This window comes from Centropristis striata, chromosome 9, assembly GCF_030273125.1.
Source record: "Centropristis striata isolate RG_2023a ecotype Rhode Island chromosome 9, C.striata_1.0, whole genome shotgun sequence".
NCBI classification, from domain to species: domain Eukaryota; kingdom Metazoa; phylum Chordata; class Actinopteri; order Perciformes; family Serranidae; genus Centropristis; species Centropristis striata.
Window position 1 is genome coordinate 2,884,167 of NC_081525.1, and position 25,610 is coordinate 2,909,776.

Consider the following 25,610-nt stretch of genomic DNA (forward strand, 5'->3'; position numbering starts at 1 on the left):
TGTGTGTGTGTGTGTGTGTGTGTGTGTGTGTGTGAGAAAGTGACAGTTTACCTCCTGCAGGGTTTCTCAGAGTGACAGTGTTCATCAGTGTGTGACAGACTGTCATACACACTGCAGGAGGTGTGTGTGTGTGTGTGTGTGTGTGTGTGTGTGTGTGTAAAGCTCCACTCTCAGATGACGTTTGTGTTATTTATCAATAACCGTCCCCTCTGCCTCGAAGCTCAGTTTTCCTGCAGTCTGAGAGGCAGTGAAGGCACCACTCTGCATATAGAATCAGACCTTATTTCACCTTTAACCCGTTTTATATGTGTTGATGTGTTGTGACAGCTGTAACGCGACACTTCAGTGTGAGTTCACTTCAGTGTGAAGTTACTTTAAACAGACAGTCCTGTTGGGAGCTGAGGGGACATCTTGGTCAAACACGTTCCCAAAAGGCAACAGGCTGTAAAACCACCTGTTTCAAATGTGATCAGGTGACTGAATGTGTGTTTATCAGCCTGTAAGAATAGAGTAGTAGCTGCTGCTCCACCTGCTGGCAGGTGTCTTTTTTTAGTCATTTTGTGTCTTTTTTTTAGTAATTTTCTGTCTTTTTTGGTCATTTTGTGTCTTTTTTTTTTTAGTAATTTTCTGTCTTTTTTGGTCATTTTGTGTCTGTTATGGTAATTTTGTGTCTTTTTTAGTCATTTTGTGTCTTTTTTGGTCATTTGGGGTTTTTTTTTTGTAATTTTGTGTCTTTTTTTATTAATTTTGTATCTTTTTTAGTAATTTTTGTGTCTTTTTTTTATTAATTTTGTGTCTTTTTTAGTAATTTTGTGTATTTTTGTGGTCATTGTGTGTCTTTTTTAAGTAATTTAGTTTTTTATTGTCATTTTGTGTCTTTTCCTAATAATTTTTTTGTTTTTTTTAGTAATTTGGGGTATTTTTTTGGTCATTTTGTGTCTTTCAAGTAATTGAGTGTTTTTTCAGTCATTTTGTGTCTTTGTTTGGTCATTTTGTGTCTTCTTTAATTAATTTAGTGTTTTTTCAGTCATTTTGTGTCTTTTTTTGGTCATTTTGTGTCTTTTTTTAGTAATTTTGTGTCTTTTTTTGCTCATTTTGGTACTGCCTCCAGCGGCCCCGAGGTAATTTGAGTTTGAGACCCCTGATATAGGTTAAGAAAAAATGGATACCAAATATGGGTATAATAAACATTTTTTTATGTGGTACATGAAGGGCAAAATCAAAAGTATTCAAAAACGGCAGAGGGTTAAAGAGGAAATAAATGATGTAAATGCAGGAAGTGAAGGTGTTAGGAGGACAAAAGTTAAGTTTGTCATGTAAAGCGTGATTACAGGGACTCGACAACTTTTGTTTTAACACGGGTCATGAACGTTGGTCTCCTGGTGAAGGTCCTGGTTTGTTTGAGCGGCTCTCAGAGCAACTTTTCATACTTTTTCCTCCACCCTTTGCTTCTTCCTCCTTCTCTTTCTCTCTCTGTAACCTCATTTCAGCCTCGAGGTCTTTATAATAACTAAAGGCGCTGCTGAAAGATCATTTCATCTCTGCACAGACTTTAATAATTCCATTACACAAACAGGCCTTCAGGGGAGAGACTGGAACATTTCTGTGTTGTTTAGAAAGAAAAAGAAACTTCAGACATCTAATAAAGTCTGTGAAGGAAAAAAATAACTAAAAAACATCTGCACAGAAATGTACGGTATTATTTTACAGGGTTTTCTTGTTTTTGCTGCAAATATAAATGATAAAATAATTAATTTTACTACAAATAGAAAAGCTGAAATCTGTTTTTAATTAATATAATCGAACAACATATATTTATTATTATTAAATTATATTATTAAATTCTTTAATGGTCTTGAATGTTAAATTACTTTTTTTTAATTGCAAATTCTATATAAAAATACAAAAAATAATCATAATATTGCAAAAAAATGAAAGTGATTTTTTTGTTTCTTTTGTCTCTAAATTGAATGTTAAAAAAATGCAAGAAAATTTCATACAAAAAAATATGTCAAACTAAAGTAAAACATACCTTATTTCTAGTCATTCACACATATTTATTGTTTATTATCTGTATTTTTGAAGTAATTATCTGTAAAATAGCTGATGGTTATTTACTGTTATTAATTGGTAACTTTTCCTGCCAGACTTTTAACTTAGTGTGGAGAAAAAGTTTCCAATAAACGTCTCAGTAGAAGTGAATCAATTCTAATATTAAATGAGTTTTGTTTTTAAGCAGCTGTTTCTGCAGCTCAGAGTTTCTTATTCCAGATTCTGCTCGGAGCAGCAGAAACGACGTTTCCTCAGTTTTTAATAGATTTCCGACCACAGCCGAGCTCAGACTGACGTTACTTGTTTAAATTCAGCCCTTCAGAGTTCGTTAACGTAAAAAGAAATAATAAGAAATAATATTATCCCGTCAGAAGGAAATAAATCACAGTTTAATCTAAAATGAACATTAAACACGAAATAATAAACGTGTCGTCACACTCCTCCAACGTCAGCTGCAGATGTTTCACACTGTGTCCTTCATCCACCTTCACACACACACACACACACACACACACACACACACACACACACACACACACACACACACCACCAGCTATCTGTCTCACTAACACAATTAATAGCCCATTAAGCTGAGTACTTAAATGCACACACACACGACCTGCTAAAACCATTAAACATTAAGTCATTAAACCGTGTGTGTGTGTGTGTGTGTGTGTGTGTGTCTGTCTTTGTGTGTGTGTGTGTGTGTGTGTGTCTGTGTGTCTGTGTGTAACAAACTTGTTTATAACAAAAAACAACAAACTGTGAAAGTGAAATTTAATAATAATGAATAATTAAAGCGGCCTGTTAGATATAACTGATTAAACACTTAATCCTGTTTTTTTTACATTTTCCTGGTTTCACTTTATTTCAGTCACACATGAAGTCATGTTGCACTTAACTTTGTTTTGATACAAGTCATTAATTTTAAAGCTAAAACCTGCAGACTTTCTTCTTCAACAGCCTTAATGTGAAAGAAACTGGAAAACCTAATTAATTTATTAACTGTAGGCTACTTTTTAGCTGATAACATGTAGTAAAAAGTGTTATTTTCTCCTCTTGTGTGTGAATCTTTGTGCATCCTGGGGTCCCTAAACAGTCTGTGAGCTGCATAAATCGGGTCTGACTGGAAAGCTGAGACTCTTGACCTCTGACCTAAAGATATCTGAATATTCATGTTTTCTATTTGTACCCAAAAGGCTCCTTTTTATGCAAATCAAATGTGGTTTGTGGTAGAACCCAATCAGGTTTTTCTCAAGACGATGGCGAACATAAATGACATGCGGAGTTCCACAGGGCTTCGTTCTGGGTCCTCTAATTCATTGGTACCAACCACATTAACGTTCCAGGAGAAATGCAGTAAAATGTGTTGTTGTGTCCTCTTGTGTGTGAGTCTTTGTGCATCCTGGGGACCCTAAACAGTCTGTGAGCTGCATAAATGGGGTCTGCGTGTAAAGCTGAGACTCTTGTGGACTCAATGAGCCCAATGTTCTTCATGTTGATGATGTTAGTGAGTGAAACTTGAGCTCAGTGCATAAAACGAGCTGCTGTGACCTCTAGGATAATCACAGCCTCATGAAACTTTACAGCCACCAACTAGAGACCTGGAGCATCCAGAGACTAGAGACCTGGAGCATCCAGACTAGAGACCTGGAGCATTCAGACTAGAGACCTGGAGCATTCAGACTAGAGACCTGGAGCATCCAGACTAGAGACCTGGAGCATTCAGACTAGAGACCTGGAGCATCCAGACTAGAGACCTGGAGCATTCAGACTAGAGACCTGGAGCATCCAGACTAGAGACCTGGAGCATCCAGACTAGAGACCTGGAGCATTCAGACTAGAGACCTGGAGCATCCAGACTAGAGACCTGGAGCATCCAGACTAGAGACCTGGAGCATCCAGACTCGAGACCTGGAGCATCCAGACTAGAGACCTGGAGCATTCAGACTAGAGACCTGGAGCATTCAGACTAGAGACCTGGAGCATCCAGACTAGAGACCTGGAGCATCCAGACTAGAGACCTGGAGCATTCAGACTAGAGACCTGGAGCATTCAGAGGATGATGGCTGACACACTAGATTCACTATAAGCAGCAACACAACACAAGAGCTGACACACAATGACACAAAATACTCAAATCTACTAAATGTTAAAAATTTCTGAAACCAGATTCTCTGCTGCTCTAAAGGTCTTGGAGTCTGAATGTGGGGTTCTGAAAGGGTGTTTAAACTTTTTTATGAATTCTCAAGTCTAAAAAAAATGGGAAATTTGGCACCAAATCTGTGCAGCAAATAGTTTCCACTTAAAAATTGCTGCAAAAACTTATGAAATATAACAACTTGAGAACGGATTTTATATACCCCTTAATAGGTTGGACTAATTAATCTTTATTTCATATTTCTGACTCTAACATGTTGATGCGTCTCTCATTAATCTCCTCTGACCTGCTGTCTCCCCTTGAATCTTTTTCTTTCTTTTTAAACGAAACAAATCTGCAAAACATTTAAATCTGCTCCTCCTTCGCCTCCTCCAGGAGGATTAAACACTCAGACTGCTGTAGATTATCAGAGCTGATGAGGCGCACACACACACACACACACACACACCTCCAGCTGTGTGTGTGTCTGTGTGTGTGTGTGTGTCTCCATTAATCTCCCTCACTCGTTCTCCTCGTCTCTCGCTCCGTCGCTCACTTTACATTTGTCATCATTATCTCTCCGTCTGTATCTTCATCATCTCACCTCACATGACGTCTCATCTTCTCCTCCTCCTCCACTTCCTCTCTCCTCAATCCTTTCTTTCTTCCTCCTCTCTCCTCCTCTCCCTCTCTCCTCCTCCTCATCATCCTCTCTCCTCCTCTTCCTTCCTCCTCCTCCTCCTGCTCCTCTCTTTCTCCTCGTCCTCCTTCTTCTCCTCTCTTCCTCCTCCTCCTCCTCCTCTTCTTCCTTCTCCCTCTTCTTCCTCTGTCCGCCTCCTCCCCGGTCCTCCTCCTCTTCCTCCCTCCTCTCTCCTCTCCTCCTCATCTTCCTCCTCCTCCTCTTTTTCTTCCTCTCTCCTCCTATTCCTCCCTCCTCTTCCTCTCTCCTCCTCTTCCTCCTCCTCGTCTTTCCTTCTCTTCCCCCTCCTCTCTCCTCTCTCCTCTTCTTCTCCCCTCTTCTTCCTCCTCCTCTCTCCTCCTCCTCCTCCAACTCCTCTTCCTCCTCCTTCTCCACTCTCCTCCTCTTCCTCCTCCTCCTTCTCTCTTCCTCCTCCTCCTCTCTCCTCCTCCCCCGTTCTCCTCCTCTTTTCCTCCTCCTCTTCCTCCTCTATCCTCTCTACTTCTCTACTCCTCCTCCTCTTCCTCTCTATTCCTCCTCCTCTATCCTCCTCCTCCTATCTCCTCCTCCTCCTCTTCTTCCTCCTCCTCCTCCTCCTCTTCCTCTCTACTCCTCCTCCTCTTTTCCTCCTCCTCTTCCTCCTCTTCCTCTCTACTCTTCCTCCTCTCCTCCTCCTCCTCCTCTCTACTCCTCCTCTCCTTCTCCTCCTCTCCTCCTCCTCTCTACTCCTCCTCCTCTCACTGATCATATCTTTATAGTTCTGATGTTAAAATGACGTTGATGGTTCCAGATTAATACTAGGACTGAGGTCTGTGAGCATTTGAATGTATTTTTAGGCCGTTTGAGTTTATTTATGCAACATTTCAGCAACAAGACGACTCAAAGTTCTTCACATAAAACATCAGAAGTGCCAAGAAACACATTATAAATATCAAATCATTCCGTTATTAAAGAGCCAGGCAGAAGAAACGAGTAAACAGGCTGAAATCAAATAACGTGGGTAGAAATTACAAGAATAAAAGTGAGTGCAGTGAACGAAATGAATAAATATTTGATTTAATGAAAGGCAAACAGAGAAGTCTTCAGTCTTGATGTAATAGAACTGAAAGTTGCATTTGACCTAAAGTATTCTGGGAGTTTGTTCAAGAATAATGAAGCATAAAAAATAAAGTTACGTTTTAACTCTGGGGACAGAAACAGAACCTGTGACCTGCAGAAACTAACGACATTAAAAGCAATTCAAAGAGTTCAAAGTGAAGCAAAAGCAGCTACATACGAGAATACATTTTCATTATCATCATACATTTAAGAAATCACACAAAACATGACAAATATTCACTGAGAATCTGTTGACACAGAGCAGAGAGGAGAGGACAGGAGAGGCTGTTTACACAGGCAAACACAAAAAGACCAAAAAAAAGACACAAAATTACCCAGAAAAGAGAAAAATTACCTCAAGAGATACAAAATTAGATTAAAAAAGAGAAAAAATGACCAAAAAATACCAAAATGACGAAAATAAGACACATTATTTTTTTTAAATTACCAAAGAGACACAAACTTAATTTAAAAAGAGACATAAAATGACCAAAAAAGAAACAAAAATGTCCAAGAAGGCACAAAAGACACAAAATGACCAAAAAAGAAACAAAAATGTCCAAGAAGACACAAAAGACATAAAATGACCAAAAAAGAGACAAATTAATAAGAAAAAGGACAAAAAAATTACCGAAAAAGGCACAAAATTATGGGGAGAGGACAGGAGAGGCTGTTTACACAGAGCAGAGAGGAGAGGACAGGAGAGGCTAGAAACATGACAATACTTCAATATGTACAATATGTGGAGAAAACAGTTTTGATCATTTTAATGTCTTTTATTGGTAATTTTGTGTCTTTTTTATTAATTTTACATCCTTTTTTGGGTAATTTTGTGTATTTCTTGTGGCGTCTGACGTCATTTTGTGTCTTTCTTTGTGCCTTTTATGTTCATTTAGTGTCTTTTTTTTGTTAATTTTACATAATTTTGGGGGAATTGTGTGTCAGAGAGGAGAGGACAGGAGAGGAGAGGCTGTTTACACAGAGCTGAGAGGAGAGGACAGGAGACATGACAATACTTTTAAAACTGGTTTTACAACATTCAGGACACTTGGAAATGTGTTTATATGTAAATTATATTTTATTCCCATTTTTAAGCCCCAGCCTCAGTCTAAATAATTAAACCAAAATGTAATCAATATATATGGAGCGAGAGATAAATACAGCTGGAGAGGAGAGAGCAAAGGAAGAAGAGGAGCCATTAAGGGATGAAGAGGTGAGGAAATAATTAGATGAGTGAGAGAAGAGAGGCAGAGGAAATGAAAGAGAGGAAGATGAGAGTTTGAGGGGAGAAAAGGAGACAAGCGTTGAATTAAATTTGGTGTCAAACAAAACGCTGCCCAACAATCCGTGAAATAAACAACAAACTGAGGAACGTGAGGGAAATATTAATAAAAATTAGATTAAAACGCCTCGTTCCTCCTTTAGTCAAATGTTTAAATCAGACGGGGATCACCTGCTTTCTGACCTTTTCCTGGAGTAAAGAGCTGACGGCGAGGCGGCTCTTCTTTGTTGGTGGACAGCTGCTGCTCCGGAGATATGAGCAGGTTTTTGTGTTCTGTATTTTTTACATCTGCTCCGTTCGAGGATTTAAAGGTCACTGCACGTCTCAGAACACACAGGAGGAAGATAAACAGTTTAGAGGCTGAATGAAGGAAATCACCTCAAACTGAACCAGGCAGAAACAGCTGAACGCCGCCGCTGAGTATAAACGGAAAAACATCAGCATAAATATGGTTTATGCTCTTTAGATTTCCACTCTGTTGTCACATCAGTTTACAGTCTGGAGATCAGAGCAGAGAGCTCCTTATCCTGCAACAAATCCTCCTAAAAAACACTTTTTTCACTGGATTTGTGGCCTGAAATACACTTTAATCTGTTCATTCACTTCTTAAGAACCTGGTCTCACAGGAATCTGTGAAATAGCCACGGATTTGCTTAACTCAAAATCCGTGGAATAGCCACGGAATCACTCAAATTTCCCGTGAAACTGACACAGATTTCGCTCATATCCCGTGGCTATTCCATTTTTCCTATTGGTTTGTTTCCAAGTCACGTGACTTTCAAGGTCCCGGCGGTCAGAACAAAAAACATGGCGGACAGTTCTCTCATTTTTAGTGAAAAAATCAATATTTTGACTTAGTTTCTGCATAAAAATGGATTTTGATCACATTTCTAGTGAGAAATTTGTTTTATTTTCTAAATATTCACTCAGTGAATGTACATAATCACTGTGTATGTTGGAATAGCCACGGGATATGACTGTCATTAACTTGCATTGTAGCCAAATCCGTGTCAGTTTCACGGAAATTTGAGGGATTCCGTGGCTATTCCACGGATTTTGCGTTAAGCGAATCCGTGGCTATTTCACGGATTCCTGTGAGACCAGGTTGCTTCTTAACCCTCTATGGCTCGGTGTTGCCCCATTTTTGGCCTGTCAAATTTCTACAATGCATCTTTTTGAGTGATGCAATACTTTAAAGAAGAGGGAAGAGTATAGGGAACCAATAGCGATGCTTTAATTTGTCACATGACCTCCAGGAGGCCATATTGAAACACTTTTTTCTGCAGACTTTTCCAATGAAAAGGCCATTTTGCGCCACAAAAAAGCACTCAAAATGTAATTTCCTGGCCCTTTTCCATCTAGAAAAAAAATATATTGCTACTCCAGACAAGAAACCGGTTAAAAAGTTCCTTTCATGATGTTTTGAAATTTGATAATGAAAATGTTATGTATTGTACCCTGTTGAAGCTATTGCATCTTTTAGACATGTTTATTAAAAAAGTAACGTTCAAAATGAAAAAAAACTTTCTTTTTCACAAACAATATCAGTTATTTTTTAAAGAAAACATACTTTTTACCCAGCAAAAATATATTTCTTCACCTCCTCTTCTTCATCTTTTATACTTTTTCTCTCTCCTCTCCAGCTCCTGTTGGTTTAATTCTGTCCAATAACAATACAAATGTATCTCTATCTTTATATACAGTCATGGAAAAAATATTAGACCATTGTTTTTTCCAGTTTATTGTTCATTTTAATACCTGGTACAACTAAAAGTACATTTGTTTGGACAAATATAATGATAACAACAAAAATAGCTGATAAGAGTTTAATTTAAGAGCTGATATCTAGACATTGCACATGGTTTTATTCATAATGATTTTGGTTATTATCAAGAAAACCATGGAAACAAACATGTACATTTAATTATACCAGGCATTAAAATGAAGATGGATGAAGTGGTCTAATACATTTTTCCATTTGATGAAATTTACTGATAAAACTCTTTAAATATTAAATATTGGCTTCAGCTAGAATGGAACATTGCCACCATACAAAAGGCTGATAAGGTGACTCTAATGTGCTTGTGACACGACGGTTTGAAGGATTTTTAAAGTGAAACTGAAAGCAGAATTCATGTTCACAAAGATTGTTCAGCATCAGTTAAAAGAGGGGAATCAAAGCATATTCCTAAAACATTACCTGGACTCGATCACAAGTTAGTCACTGATGTTAAATTGATTAAAATGTATTTGAGTTTTCTGACTGTTGTAAGATCTTCTGGTCCTGCACAGAGCGGTGGTGTGAGCGTTATGGCGAGCTGCGTGGCGAGCTGCTGTGCGTGGAGCTGGAGAAGGACCGGCAGAGTTTGGGTCTCAGCCTGGCGGGAAACAGGGACCGCTCCCGCCTCAGCATCTTCGTGGTGGGACTCCACCCGGGAGGAGCGGCGGCTCGGGACGGACGCATCCAGGTCGGAGACGAGCTGCTGGAGGTGAGAACAAACACCTTTAAACTCATGATGAATCCTCTGACTTTTCACTCTCGATCTGTAATGTGTCCACTACTTTTTGTGCTTTTTTTTGTGTATTTATCATGCCGCTAATGCTACCTATACATCAGAAGACTTTGAAAGATTGGAAAAGACTCCTGGAAAACTATCGTGTCACACCTGCTCACACCTTAAGACCAATGTTTAGAGTTTCTAGTCTCACACTGAGATTTTAGACAGACTGTGAATCGTGCAACTATTTACAAGACTACAACTAGATTCTTTTAGCATTTTTTTTCCCATCATGCTCTTAGTAAAAACTGACTAAATGGAGGAGAAGCAGCTTTTGGCTCCAGCTGCTCTAGTGTGTGACTCAGTGGTTTGTGTTGGAAAGAACAACAAAAAGAAGAGAAGACGCCACAAAATGCCCCTCACAAAGCTGAAAAGGGGTTTCTGTTTTTCTGACATGAAAAGTTGACTATTTTACAGTAAAAATAGATATAAGGAAGAATAAAGGAAAGGAACATTTAGAAATGAATTCATGATATACTGTACATTTATGTCCTATTTCAGTAAAGCTCCTAGATTTACTAAAGACTTTGAGTTTTTAGTCTGGGACTGTGAAAATCTTTTGGTGTAAACTCAGCATAAGCTGGTGAACATAGTAAGCATTATATCTGCTAAACATCAGCTTTGTCGTAGTGAGAATATTAGAAACATTAATTGTTTAAATATGAGCAACGATGCCAGTCTTACAGGTGGTGCAGGTCTTTTTTTATTGTTTCTGAATTGTCTTGAACAAAAAGTCCTAAAGAAAGTTTAACGTCCTAGCAGGTTCTTTAGTAAAACAGCACCATGGCTTATTAAATACTGAGTTCTGGTCCCTGTCAAGCTACTGTAGCAACTTTGTGCAAAGAAAGAACCAAACCTTCTGTGCATTGTACATTTTTCCTCTCATGTATGATTATTTTGACCGCTAGATGAGGGTTATACTAAACAATGTTTCCCCCTCATAATCCTCTCTAGGTACTGATAAAGTTTGAGAGATGAGAGAAGAGGAAAACACTTTTAAGAAAAGTTATTTTTACCACTATTCAAAGCATTTAACACATTAAAATAAGGGTAACTAACTAGAGAATCACAAAACCTGAAATATGTCACATCTCCTTTATATCATTTACATTTTTACAGCATCACATCAAACAATCACATCAATGAACAACATCACATCGTCTGCATAAAAATCAATAATAATTATAGTGTTTTATTCCTCATCAGCCTTGTTTCCATGTGCATTTTGTGGAAAAATTGACTGAAATTGTAAATAAAAGTTGCAGCTGCACCCTAGAGATGTAAACCTGCACACAGAAATGGTGCAGACAGCTTCATAGACACAGAGTTAGTATGGAAATAAAACTTAAGATTACAATTTTTTTGGCCGTATGACAAATAATAGTTTTATGAATGAAAAAGTGTTTTATTGATCCTCAACTTTGTGTTCGTTTATTGTAGAAAAAAATTGACTTGAAGTGTAAATATAGGTTGCAACTGCACAGACGCTCACACAGCTCTCACTACATCACATCCCTCTGACATCTTTTCATGTTTTATTGCATCACATCTCAGCTGTAGATAAGACGAACAACATCACATCATCTGCGTAAAAATCAATGATAATTACAGTGTTTTATTTGTCATTGACCTCACTTTCATGTGCATTTTGTGGAAAAATGTACTGAAGTTGCAAATAAAAGTTGCAGCTGCACCCTAGAGATGCAATCCTGCACGTAGACGGTGCAGACAGCTGTGTAGACACGTGTTTATTTAGGATGATGAAAGTCAAGATTATGTGTTTTTGGTGGTCCCACAAAGCTCTCACCACATCACATGTCTCTGACATCTCTTCACATTTAATTGCATCACATCATCTGCATAAAAACAAATAATAGTTAAAGTGTTTTATTGAACATCAACCTTGTGTTCGTGTGCATATTGTTGTTGCAGCTGCACAGACACAGTGTTCGTCATGATGATGCAAATCAGGATTGCCTGTTATTTTGGCGGTCTCACACAGCTCTCACCACATCACATCCCTCTGACATCTTTTCACGTTTTATTGCATCACATCTCAGCTGTAGATGAGCCGAACAACATCACATCATCTGCATAAAAATCAATAACCGCTAAATGACTGTGTCAGCGAGGACGAGAGCAGCTGTGTGTGTGTGTGTTTCAGTGTGTGTGTGTGTGTGTGTGTGTGTGTGTGTGTGAGGGGGTTTCCAATGTGTTCACATAAATATTAAACAGAGAAACAGTGAGATCCTCAGCCTCTCGCTCGCTCGCTCGCCCTCCTCCTCATTACAGCGGTGTCAGAGGCGCCATGAAAAATTGATGTTCGAACTGTGGAAAGCCTGGACAATTACACACTAAAGCACACACGCACACACACACACACTAAAACACACACACACATACTAAAACATGCTCTAAAACACACGCAGCCATTTGCATAAATGAAAGACACATTAGGGAAAAAATCCATATAATCTCAAGGAGAACACACACACATTACATTTCCATCATGTAACTGACTTGTGTGTGTGTGTGTGTGTGTGTGTGTGTGTGTGTGTGTGTCTGTGTGTCTGTGTGTCTGTGTGTGTGTGTGTGTGTGTGGGTGGATAACATATTGATTTAACATTTGGAGGTGCTCCTGGCGTACTATAGTTTATTGCCTTGCAGCTAAATGACCTTTAAATTACACCTGTATCAATTACATATGTGTTTTTTTTCTTGTATTCCCTATGGGAATGGGATGGGCAACTTAAATGTTGGAGGGAGCCACAATGTTTCATGTTCACTACCACAGGGCCACATATTGGAGTGTGCACTTAACCAGATATGATGAAACTGCAATTTTAAACATGTTTACACTGCAGTAACTTAACATATGTCATGCTCAAATGCATGTACACTGCAAAAAAGGTGTTTAGTCTAAAAAACAGATAAAACAGTAAATCTGAGGGAAATGATCTTGCTGCATGGACAGATAATTTACCTTGACAAGATTTCTTGAATTAAGGTTATTCAATCTATAAATAAGCATGTTGAACACTTAAAATAAGAAATTAACTCTTAAAACAACATAAATTATCTAACACTTCTAAATAAGTTTGTTTTATCTTAAGAACCAAATAATCTGCAGTTATAGGAATACAAAAGGTTTGAAGCAAATGAAAAATAACCACTTACTGTGATTTCTTTTTTTTTCAGTGCAAGAACAGCAGACCAACATTAATTGCAAGAAGTAATTTTGTGCATTTTCACACTGCACTTTTAAGATTTCATGCTCAAATGCATGCAAGTGACCCAAAAAATACACAAAATTACACAAAAGACACAAAATTATTAGAAAAAGACACAAAATTACTAAAAAAAAGACACAAAATTACAAAAAAAGACACAAAATTATTAGAAAAAGACACAAAATTACTAAAAAAAACTAAATTGCTAAAAAAACCCACAAAATTACTAAAAAAAGACACAAAATTACCAGAAAAAGACACAAAATTACGAAAACAAGACACAAAATGATTAGAAAAAGACACAAAATTACGAAAACAAGACACAAAATGATTAGAAAAAGACACAAAATGACCCAAAAAATAAATTTGTGATGTAATAATAAGAATGTATAACAGTGTGTTTTATAGAAGTACATTCCATTTTCTCAATTTTTCTGTTTTCTGTGTTATTTCAGATTAACAACCAGATCCTCTATGGGCGGAGCCACCAGAACGCCTCGGCCATCATTAAGAGCGCCGCCGCCAAGGTGAAACTCATCCTGCTCAGGTAGGACTGCAAGGCATGCTGGGAAACTGTTTGAAAAGTACCAATCTGATGGTCTTCTTCTACATTATGAACACATAATCTTTGTTTTTCACACTGTAGTAAGTTAAAGAAACCAAATACTAAATGTAAAACTCTGCACACTAAAGACCTCAGGAAGTCTTCCAGTTTCAGCTCTTCTTTATATTTTGCTCAGACTGATTGATTAGATTGATTAGACCGTTGTTTTCTTCAATTTCTTGTACATTTTCATGCCTGAAACAACTAAAAGTCCATTTGTTTGGACAAATATAATGATAAGAACAAAAATAACTGATAAGAGTTTAATTTAAGAGCTGATATCTAGACATTTAACATGGTTTTCTTGATAATAATTTTGGTTATTATCAAGAAATCCATGGAAAATGCCCAGATATCAGCTCTTTAATTAAACTCTTATCAGTTATTTGATACATGACTGTATCAGGTGAGAACAGAGCAAACTGCAGTCTGGAAACAGGAGACAGTGGAAGAGGCAGAGAGGTAATCTGAAGTGAAGTGTGGAGCAGATAAAACCTGCTGAAGTGAAGATATCAGAAACAAGAGGGCCGTGTCATGCAACACTGCTGCAGTGCTATATACTGAAGTGCAGTCAGCTGCTAATTAAACAAGGTATTATTTATTCCTGTAGCCTTCATTAGTAAAGTTCAACAGCTGCTTGAAACTGAAGACTGTTATTAATTGATTAGTTAGTTAGTTTTGATGTTTTTTGAAGCAGTTTTTGTGTTTAAAGCTAACATTCATCTAAACCAGGGGTCTCAAACTCAAATTACCTGGGGGCCGCTGGAGGCAGTATCAAAATGACCAAAAAAAGACACAAAATTACTAAAAAAAAGACACAAAATGACAGGAAAAAAAACTGAATTACTTGAAAAAGACACAAAATTACCAAAAAAAGACACAAAATTACCAAAAAAAGACACAAAATTATTAGAAAAAGACACAAAATGACCAAAAAAAGACAAAATTACAAAAAAAGACACAAAATTACTAAAAAAAAAAAGACACACAATTATTAGAAAAATACATAAAATGTCCCAAAAAATCCACAAAATTATTAGAAAAAGACAAAATTACCAAAAAAAGACACATTACTAAAAAAAGACACAAAATTATTTAAAAAAAGACACAAAATTAAAAAAAAAAGACACAAAATTATTTTTAAAAAGACACAAAATTACCAACAAAAAAAAAGACACAAAATTATTTTTAAAAAGACACAAAATTACCAACAAAAAAAAAGACACAAAATGACATTCCATAACATTTCCACTTCTTGCGGTAACAACAACAGGGCAGATAATAAACGCTCCGGTAGCAGCTGTCTTTCTTGTTGTTATGATCTAAACGGTGAACGTGGTCTGAGTGAGAATGTGTCGGATTGAAAGATGAATTATTCTGTCAGGCAGAGAAAATAACAAAACAGTGTGAGGACTTTAGAGGAGACTTTTAGTGAGATACTGTAGGAAACAGGTGGAGGAGGGAGCGGTGTGTTCAGGGACACCAGGACGTGAAGTGTTTCTTAAACACAAACTCTTGGCTCAATTAAAAAGAAACCCCCGAGCTGCTGGAGCCGACCCGAGGAGGACGAGCCGCTCACATTTCTGCTTTTTCTTTTTCTGCGGTCAGAAACTTTCCTTTTGTGTGAATTCAGGAGAGTTTACTGGCTTTTCCTCGCTGCTGATGGAAGGAAAAGAGAGAAAGTGTGTTCGTTCCCTCTGCCTTCACCTTCTCTCTGGTTTCTCCTGGTTCGATGAAATGAGACCGTATTGATCTGCAGCTGAAACTGGGTCACAGCAGCAGAGAGACTGGGGTGTCAGACGAGAATAGAACAAATGAGAGAGAGCAGAAAACAGTGAAACAGGTAAAAAAAAAAAAAAAAAAATCACAGATCTGAGATGAAGCTCCTGCCAAGTTTCAGGATGCTGCAGCAGCAGGAGACTGACAGCTCAGAGCCAACATGGCCGCCGTCAAACAAACAGCTGGGAACAAGAAGTGACGTGTGAAGCACAGAGGAGGTCGCACGCAAACATTCTGACCACGAGAACCACCGTTAGATCTCTTTAAAGTCATTTTATTTTTATGTTGATTTATGTTTATTTAATGTGAAGTCAGGGCTGTTGGCAGGTTGGTTTCTTAAAGTTGTGAAAGGTGCTTAAAGTTTTTCTTGAGAGCTTTCCAGTGTTGATTATAAGTATTGTTAGTGACCTGTCAATCAAAGGTAGCCCCGCCCCAAATCATACGATTCTTTATCTTCTATTTTCTTCTAAATGGGGCCATTATTTACACTATTAACATCAAATTGTCTAGAAGAAGATTTTTTACTAGTGATTGAGACCGTAATAAATCAAGTGAGAAGTTTTCTCATTTTGTATTGAAATGAATGGACCAAAATGCTTCTGCAGCCGCCGCTGGAATTTTCTGTAGAATGCAGCTTAAGGCACTTCCTGGTTTGCCTCCCTGCTCAGACCAGGAGGTTGCCGCCTGGCTTTTACGTTATTTGCAGCAGTCACCTGCGCTTGTAACTACTTCACTTCCAGCATTTACGTACATTTATTTACTGTTTAAACTGTCTTAAACTAAAACCTAGCTCAGTGGTTTTACAACATAAATCCACAGGAACTGACGTCTTTTTTTATAACCGCAGACCGTACATGTGCATTGTCATGAAAAACGAGACGTAGCTACATGCCGTAATTTGTGGTACTGACCTCTAAACCAGCTATTCTCAACCTTGGGGTCCCGACCCCAATTGGGGTCGTGAGATGATTTCTGGGGGTCGCCAAATCACTTTGGAAGTCAGCTCTGTCTCCACTGTGTTAAAGTGTTCATGTGTTAATGTGTTTTAGTCTTTTTGGTAGTTTTGTGTCTTTTTTGGTAATTTTGTGTCCTTTTTTTGATCATTTTGTGGTCAATTTGTGTCTTTTTTGGTCATTATGTGTCTTTTTTTGGTAATTTTGTATCTTTTTTTTGTCATTTTGTGTCTTTTTTGGTCATTTTGTGTCTTTTTTGGTCATTTTGTGTCTTTTCTGGTCATTTGGTCTCTTTTTTTGATCATTTTGTGTTCAATTTCTGTCTTTTTGGTCATTTTGTTTCCTTTTTCTGGTCATTTTGTGTCTTTTTTTTGGTCACTTTGTTTCTTTTTGGGCCATTTTGTGTCTTTTCTGACAAATCCCTGAGTTTGTATGATCTGAACTGTGTGCATGAGATTGTGTTCAGTGAGCGGGGGTCGCGGACAACATGCATGTTAAATTGGGGGTCGCGACTCAAAAAGGTTGAAAATAGCTGCTCTACACGACCTCTTCTGCTGTTTATGTTGGAGAACTTGTTGCCAAAGCGTGTGGGGAACTAACTGTTGGCAGAAAATGTCAGAAATCCATCCAAACTTTGTTCGGGATGACGCCTGACAAAGATGAAATTAATTGTGCAGCTGAATCCGTCTTAAATCCTGCAGTTTCGCTGCAGCTTAAGTGATCATTTCTCCATATTTTTGAAGTTTTCTGTCCCCTAATAGACATAAATCTAATGAATTCCAGCTGTAGAGCTGTGTGAACAGGGATCCCCTCCACAGGGAGATTATGTCTCCGTCTCTGCAGGACACGATGTGTTCTGACTCACTGAGGACGGACGGGGACACACACTTCAAAGTGCCCACTTCAACCTGTCTCTGTGTGATGTGGAGACAAAGCTCCGTGTTCGCCGTCAAACCGCCACAAAGCTGCGAGCTGTGAGACGCCGCTGGAGCTGCTCCTGATGAAAGGCTGCAGGAGGAGCTGCTCCTTCACTCCCAGGAGGAGCTGCTCCTGATGAAAGGCAGCAGGAGGAGCTGCTCCTTCACTCCCAGGAGGAGTCCTTTGAGACGAGAGAGGAAAAGAGACCAAAAAGACACAAAATTACCCGAAAATACACAAAATGACCAAAAAAAGACACAAAATGACTAAAAAAAGACACAAAATGACTAAAAAAGACACAAAATGACCAAAAAAAGACACAAAATGACTAAAAAAAGACACAAAATGACTAAAAATGACCCAAAAAAAGACCCAAAATTACAAGAAGAGACACAAAATGACCAGAAAAAGACACAAAATAACAAAAAAAAGTTGCAAAATGCCACAAAAAAAAAGACACAAAATTACTAAAAAAAGACACAAAATGACCAAAAAAATACACAAAATGACCAAAATAATACACAAAATTACTAAAAAAAAGACACAAAATTATTCAAAAAAGACACAAAATTACATAAAAAACAAAATTACTTAAAAAAGACATAAAATGACCCAAAAATATACACAAAATTACTAAAAAAAGACACAAAATGACCAAAAAAAGACACAAAATTATTAAAAAAGACACAAAATTACATAAAAAACTAAATTATTAAAAAAAGACACAAAATGACTAAAAAAATACACAAAATTACCAAAAAAAGTAGCAAAATGCCACAAAAAAAGACACAAAATTACTAAAAATAAGACACAAAATTACCAAAAAAATACACAAAATGACCAAAAAAATACACAAAATGACTAAAAAAAGACACAAAATTATTCAAAAAAGACACAAAATGACCAAAAAAAGACACAAAATGACCAAAAAAAGACACAAAATTACATAAAAAACTAAATTATTAAAAAAAGACGCAAAATTACTAAGAAAGACAGGAGACAGGCCTTAGAGAGGAGAGGACGGGAGTCTCCTCCGTGGGCAGCAGCAGATTAAACTCTCACATTGATTTGCAGCTCTGAGCAGGTGTGCCGTATTTCACCGAGGTCTCATTAGGAGCCGAGCCGCTCAGCCTCTCTGTCAGACGGGATTTAAAGTCCCACTCTGCTGCCCCGAGGATAATCACAGAGAGCTTTATCCTCCGCTCTATCTGCTCACGTTATCCATGTCTTCATTCACTGCTGCTGCTCCTGATACAGGACAGACCTCCGATTACAGGAGCACAGAGGAGAACACCAGAGAGCTGCAGGAGCAGAGAGGAGAACACCAGAGAGCTGCAGGAGAACGTGACTTTAAACACTAACTATTTCAAATGTCCTTCAGATTATGAAGGAGGATCTAGGGACTCAGGGACTGAACCAACAATTTTGGTCATTTTGTGTCTTTTTTTTGTCATTTTGTGTCTTTTTCTGTCTTTTTTTGGTAATTGTGTGTCTTTTTTTTAGTCATTTTGTGTCTTTTTTAAGTCATTTTGTGTCTTTTTTGGTCATTTTGTGTCTTTTTTTAGTCTTTTTGTGTCTTTTTTGGTCATGTTGTGTCTTTTTTTGGTCATTTTGTGTCGTTTTTAGTCCTTTAGTCCAACATAAAATGCTGTTTTGAATCTTTTTTTTATTTTCAAAACACTATCATGCTCAATAAAAAAAATGTAAATGTTGCAAATGTGAACAAAGGTGTCAAATATAACATATAAGAGGATTCCATCCAGTTCTATCATTTTATACTAAATATATTTGAGCTAACTTTGTTGTTCAGGTCCTGTAGAGCCGGTCGTTTCCCTGAGCTTCTGTTCTCATTATGGAGTCTGTGGACACTTTATTCACATTTTCTCATTAAGTTGATATTTGTGCAGTTTGCAGAGGTCTGGGTGCAGTGAGTCACGTCCCAACTTCTCCAGAAAAGAACTTTGAAGTTGTCTGCAAATTCACTAAAAGACAGGTTTGCATGTTTTCCCTGTGTCAGCGCGGGTTCTCTTCAGGTACTCTGGCTTCCCACAGTCATAAAAACATGCAGCTTAGGTTTAATTAGTGACTCTGTGAATGAGAATGAGAGTGAATGAGAGCGTTATTGGTCCCATGACCCAAGTGCAGATAAGCGGTTGAAGATAATGAATGAAGAAGAAGAAAGAAAAAGAAAAAGACTTAACAATTTAACAAATATATACATCAAGAAATTCACTAGAAAAGAGAAAAAAATATAAATATACACAGAATAATTGCATTGAAGCAGTTCACTGTGCAGTATCACAGTGTAAACTCACTTCAGACATCAAATCAAAAGCAAAAAGTTAAAGGGTACTCTGAAGAATCTAAAATATAGAACGTATTGTGGTTTAACACTTTTTTTGTTTATTACATAATTCCATTTGTGTTCCATCATAGTTTTGATGTATTTAATATTGTTCTCTAATGCAGAAAATATCGGAGAAAAAAAAAGAAAAACCATTGAATAAGATGTAAACTCTAAGATTAATTCTGCTGTTTGTATGTTTTGTTTTTTTTACTGCATTGAAAAAAGGTACCTAATAATACTAATAAACAAAAACAAGAAGATAAATAGTCAGTTTGCTAATATTCAAGTTGCAGATCCAGCTGCAGCAACTTAAAATTAATTAACATAAATAAATAAAACAATTCTCAAATTAAATCCAAAATTGGCTTGTGAACAGTTCAGAACACATACAAAAAAAAAGGATAATAATAATAATAATAATAATAATAATAATAATAATAATAATAATAATACATTTACATAAATAAAATAATAAAAATAAATACAATTTAAAATAAATAAAACAAAATATAAATAAAATAAAAATATATTCTTTTTTATATTTTTGGCTAATTTATTGCCATATATTTGTTTTTTATCGACTTGTTTGTTGTTTATTTATTTATGATTTTGGCAGCTTTGGTCCTTGATATAAAAATAACTCATCAGGCTGAACTCCATCAGGATGTTTTGTTCCTGTTTGTGTAATCTGAATATTTAAGCAGACAGATGGAGACGGATGGTTGTCGGTCAGACTCTGATGTCGCTGATGGCGGCGTGCTGCGTTCAGGCTCAGGAGACAAAACGTGTCAACACCAGACATAAATCAGCTCCACAACAAGTCGTTACGCTGTTTCTGAGCTCTGTAGTCTCTGTATAATCACCTCCCAGCAGCTTCACTCTGTAAATGTGATGACGTGATGTCAGCAGTGAGTCGTCGTTTCCCGCCGGCGGTTCGACGGCGCCGCTGACGTCTGTCACTTCCTGTTTCAATCTGTCACTTCCTGTTTCAGTCTGACAGCGGCGGGAACGTCTGCAGGGTCAAAGACCTGCAGAGAGACTTTCAACACGTTTAATATGAAAAAATCACTCAGACGTGTTGACAAGATCGGACCCTGAACGCCCCACGACCCTGAACGCACCACGACCCTGAACGCACCATGACCTGTTTGATTTTTACAACAAACACAAAGCTTTTGCCCAGACTGACTTCTCGTCTCTCATAGTTTTCCTATAGACTTTAAACATTGTGGCCTAAATTGCTCCGTATTCACTTTATGACTCTGATCGTCCCAAAACCGTCACAATCTTTGTATAATATCATATTTATGAATTTTACAACTTTAAGTATATTAATACAAATTCATATAAGAGTGTTGTATAAACCACTGGTATAATATTAATTATAATTAGACAATTTAAGAACAACACAACCTCCTGGCTCTTCCTCCTCTTCCTCCTGTCTCCTCCTCATCCTCCTCCTCTCTCTCCTCCTCCTGTCTCTTCCTCTTCCTCCTCCTCCTCCTTCTCCTCCTCTCCTCTCCTCCTCTTCTTCCTCTTGTCTCCTCTTCCTCTCCTCTCCTCTCCTCTCCTCTCCTCTCCTCTCCTCTCCTCTCCTCCTCCTCTCCTCCTCCTCTTCCTCTTGTCTCCTCCTCCTCTTCCTCTCCTCTCTCCTCCTCCTGTCTCCTTCTTCTCCCCTCCTCTCCTCTCCTCCCCTCCTCTCCTCTCCTCTCCTCTCCTCCTCTCCTCTCCTCTCCTCTCCTCTCCTCTCCTCTCCTCTCCTCTCCTCTCCTCTCCTCTCCTCCTTCTCCTACTCCTTCTCCTTCTCCTTCTCCTCTCCTCTCCTCTCCTCCTCTTCTTCCTCTCCCCTCCTCCTCCTCTCCTCTCCTCCTCCTCTTCCTCTTGTCTCCCCCTCCTCTTCCTCTCCTCTCTCCTCCTCCTGTCTCCTTCTTCTCCCCTCTCCTCCTCTCCTCTCCTCTCCTCTCCTCTCCTCTCCTCTCCTCTCCTCTCCTCTCCTCTCCTCCTCCTCTTCCTCTCCTCCTCCTCTTCCTCTCCTCCTCCTCCTCCTCTCCTCTCCTCCTCTTCCTCCTCTCTCCTCTCCTCTCCTCTCCTCTCCTCTCCTCTCCTCTCCTCTCCTCTCCTCCTCCTCTCCTCCCTGGCGGCTCCTCTGATTGAATCTGCTCCTGGTGTCGGGGCAGGAGGACGCCGCTGCTCCTCTCCGTGTTCATCCAGGTGACTAGATCTCGTTAGAGTCGTGTCCGCTGAATGATTTATCTGTGGATAAAGGTCGCCACGGCCGTGAGCAACGGGATGTCGACGGGGCGCCGTCACCATGGAAACAGAAAAGGTTAACCGTCACCCTGCCGGCCGCCAGACATAAACCCTGGAGAGGATTATCTGTTCCTAAATACATTCAAATTAACCCTCTGAACCCCAACAGGCTCTCTGTACAGTTTAGAATCTATATAAATCTTTATGTCCTGCAGTAGTGGGAACAACTCCAACATGTCTTTGTGCAGAATAACAGTTAGAGTGACAGAAATCAGGAAAAAAAAGAAAAAACACAAGTTGAATCACTTTTCCAATTGACCACAAGTGTCACAAATGTTGTTACAAACTAAAAACATGGCCAAAAAAAACACACAATTCCTCCAAAATTATGTAAAATGACAAGAAAAAAGACATAAAATGAACAAAAAAGACACAAAAAAGACACAAAATGACGTAAAAAAAACACAAAATTACCAAAAAAAGATGTAAAATTAACATAAAAGACTCAAAAAGACACACAATTCCCCCAAAAAATAATGAAAAATTACCAAAAAAAGACACAAAATGAACAAAAAAGATACAAAATGACATCAAAAGACACAAGAAAGACACAAAATTACCCAAAATATGACGTAAAATTAACAAAAAAGAAACAAAAGACACACAATTCCCCAAAAATTATGTAAAATGACCAAAAAAAGACACAAAATGAACAAAAAAGACACAAAAAAGACACAAAAAAGACACAAATGACGTCAAAAGACACAAGAAAGACAAAATTTACTTTAAAAAATGACTTAAAATTAATAAAAAAGACACAAATTAACAATTACCAATTAACGACATGATCAAAACAGTTCTCTCCACATATTTTAGTATTGTCATGTTTCTAGCCTCTCCTGTCCTCTCCTCTCAGCTCTGTGTAAACAGCCTCTCCTGTCCTTAACATTTTAACACAAATTTTGCTCACTTTTAATAAAGGAAATGTTCATAACCGACTGTCGGAAAGTTCAAACTCTGACAATAATACCTAATTTTATAGTTTCTTCTGACCATAAACAGTGTATTTTGGTGATATTTTAAAGAAAACATACATTTAGAACCTTTAAAAAGAACAAAACTGTAAATAAAGTTTTAATTACAGACACTGATGCTTCTCGGAAAGCAGCATCAAGCTAAAATATTTCATTAAATTAAAGTTGAGAACAGGTCAGAACCAGAGGACACTTTCAGGAGTTCTTTCTTGTCAGCAGTTCCTGTGAAGCAGAGTTTCACAATAAAAGCCTCTCTCCCCTCTAAGAGGAGGCGAGTCCTCAGCAGGATGCAGCAGCGACTCGTCTCTCTGGACGAGAGAAAAACGTTCGAGTCATTAAGCTGCTCAGCTGGACAATCAGCTGACGGAGCGTCTCTCTCAACTCACTGGAGCAGGAAGTCACACAGAGACACATAAATCCTGGTTCTCCTGCTTCTCCTTCACCAAGGACACATGGTGGAGGAGGAGGGGGGGGGGGGGGGGGGGGGAGAGGAGGAGGAGGAAGAGGAGGAGAAGTAGGGGTAGGAAGGGGAAGATGAGGAGGAGGAAGGAGGGGAGGAGGAGGAGAAGGAGGAGGAGGAGACCCCTCCCCTTCTTCTTCCCCTTCCCCTTCCTCCTCTTCTTCCTCCACATCTTCCTCCTCCTCCTCTTCCTCCTCCCCCTCACACCTCCTCCTCCTCTTCCTCCTTTTCCTTTTCTTCTTCCTCTTCTCTCTCCTCTTCTTGTCTTCCTCCTCCTCCTCCTCCTTTTCCTCCTCTTCTTCTCTTCCTTCCCCTCTTCCTCCTCCTCCTTTTCCTCTTCTCTCTCCTCCTCTTCTCCTCTTCCTCCTCCCCCTCACACCTCCTCTTCCTTTTCCTCTTCCTCTTCTCTCTCCTCTTCTTACCCTTCCTCCTCCTCCTCTTCCTCCTCCTTTCTCTCTGTCTCTCTCCTCCTATAGCACTACTGTTATACTGTGGATTTTACTTCTTCCTCCTCCGGACACAATTTCGTCCCGATACTAGTCAAATTATATATCAAAACGTGCAGTTTGATCAGGATCGGTGTGCTATTACTTTTCTCTACGAAAAACTGCCCAAAATTTTGCATTGAAATGAATGGGACGGCCAAAAAAAAAAGAACGAAAAAGAACAATAATTGGAGATTTTTAAACGTCTACTTCTCCGCCATAATTTCACCTAGAGACTCCATTTAAACTTTAAACAGTAGACACAAGTCTTGTGTATCGGTGTATTAATCCACGTTTCGATAGGTCATATAGTTTTTTATCAATCCCTGTTCAATGACCATGATCATTTTTGGAGAAATTCTGAGATTATAATGGGTGTGTATTGCACGGAATGTTCGTGTCACAGTGTGTGACATCATCGGCAGAGTGTAGAGGGAGAGAAAAAACTGTCAAAAAATAAATTTGAAAACTGCGCTCCAGGCCGCAAATTCCACTCTACAGAAATAATTTATACATAGAAACGTAGGAAAATTAGTCTTCTCCCTCACAATCCTCTGGTAAAGCTGTCAGAGTTATAGTTTGGGCGTAGGACGCACAGATGCACCACCAACACGCACCAACAGCCTCATTGGCTCCCATATTAAAAACGCAGGAAAATTTCTGAAAAAGGGAGATGTAACAGTTTTTTAGATCGCTCTAGCAAAAGTATTTTTTGGCTGCTGTCACTGTGCTAGAAGATTCCACAGCTGTTAATTCTGTTGATTGCTCTTCTCTGATTGGTCGACCGCAAAGCCTTTGATGATTTGATGTGATTACAGTTACAGATACACATGCTTCACACACACACACACACACACACACACACACACACACACACACACACACACACACACATTTTGAGGTTAAAGGTCATAGGTTGCTGTATAAATAAATACTTGAAAAGGAATGCTTGTTGTAGCTGTGCTCCTTGTATATAATATAGCATCATAACATTACTAGTATTAATTGTTATAAATCTCTGAAGAGTCTCATCATAGTGTACACACACCGGCAGTAGCCCCCGTGGCCCTTTCAGAATTTCCCCAGAGGAAATTTTCTAGTTCTTTTTGCATTTCGAGGCTCTACTTACAACCTGGTTATGTTTTACCAGCACGAAATGTGATTACTTGTAATTTTTCCTCAGGTCTTAAGATTTTATTCAGGAGTGTAGGCTATATTTATATATAATTTAAAAAGAAAGAAAAATGAATGAAATCACTTCGGCTGCTCTGGTTTAAATATAATGATGTTTGTTGTGATTTCTCTGCAGACTTCAGTGTGACAGACAGACGGTGTTAGAAACTAATTTTATTCCAGAGATGAAAACTGACAGCAGAGACAGAAGAAGCTGCTTCACTTTCACTCTCACAGCTTTTTATTCTGGACGTTCAGAGTGAAGAAGCTGCTTCTGTCTGAACTCTGACGTGTTTTATTACGATGTGAAGAGGAAACCGTCACCTCATCCTGATTCTTTCACACAAAGAGTTTAATGAGACAGCAGCCTGGTGATAATAATAATTATTATCATCATCATGGGGCCTTTTATCAGAGAGCAGAGGATAATAATTCTCTCTGATGACGTTCGGCTCATGGTTTCCTCCTGATCAGACACAGAACAATAAGAGGTCACAAACTTTATCTCCTTTTATTAAAACACTCTAAAGTTTGTATCTCTGGGCTTGGTCTCCTTATGGATGAGATG

The 25,610-nt window shown here is 38.4% G+C and overlaps 1 protein-coding gene across 1 annotated transcript in view; it reads left to right on the forward strand.

Annotated features, from left to right (window-relative positions):
- Positions 1-25,610, forward strand: part of patj (PATJ crumbs cell polarity complex component) — a 211,853-nt gene that overhangs the window by 130,899 nt on the left and 55,344 nt on the right. The window contains 2 exon segments of the mRNA XM_059341129.1: positions 9,544-9,740; positions 13,495-13,586. Coding sequence (XP_059197112.1) covers positions 9,544-9,740; positions 13,495-13,586 — 289 coding nt within the window.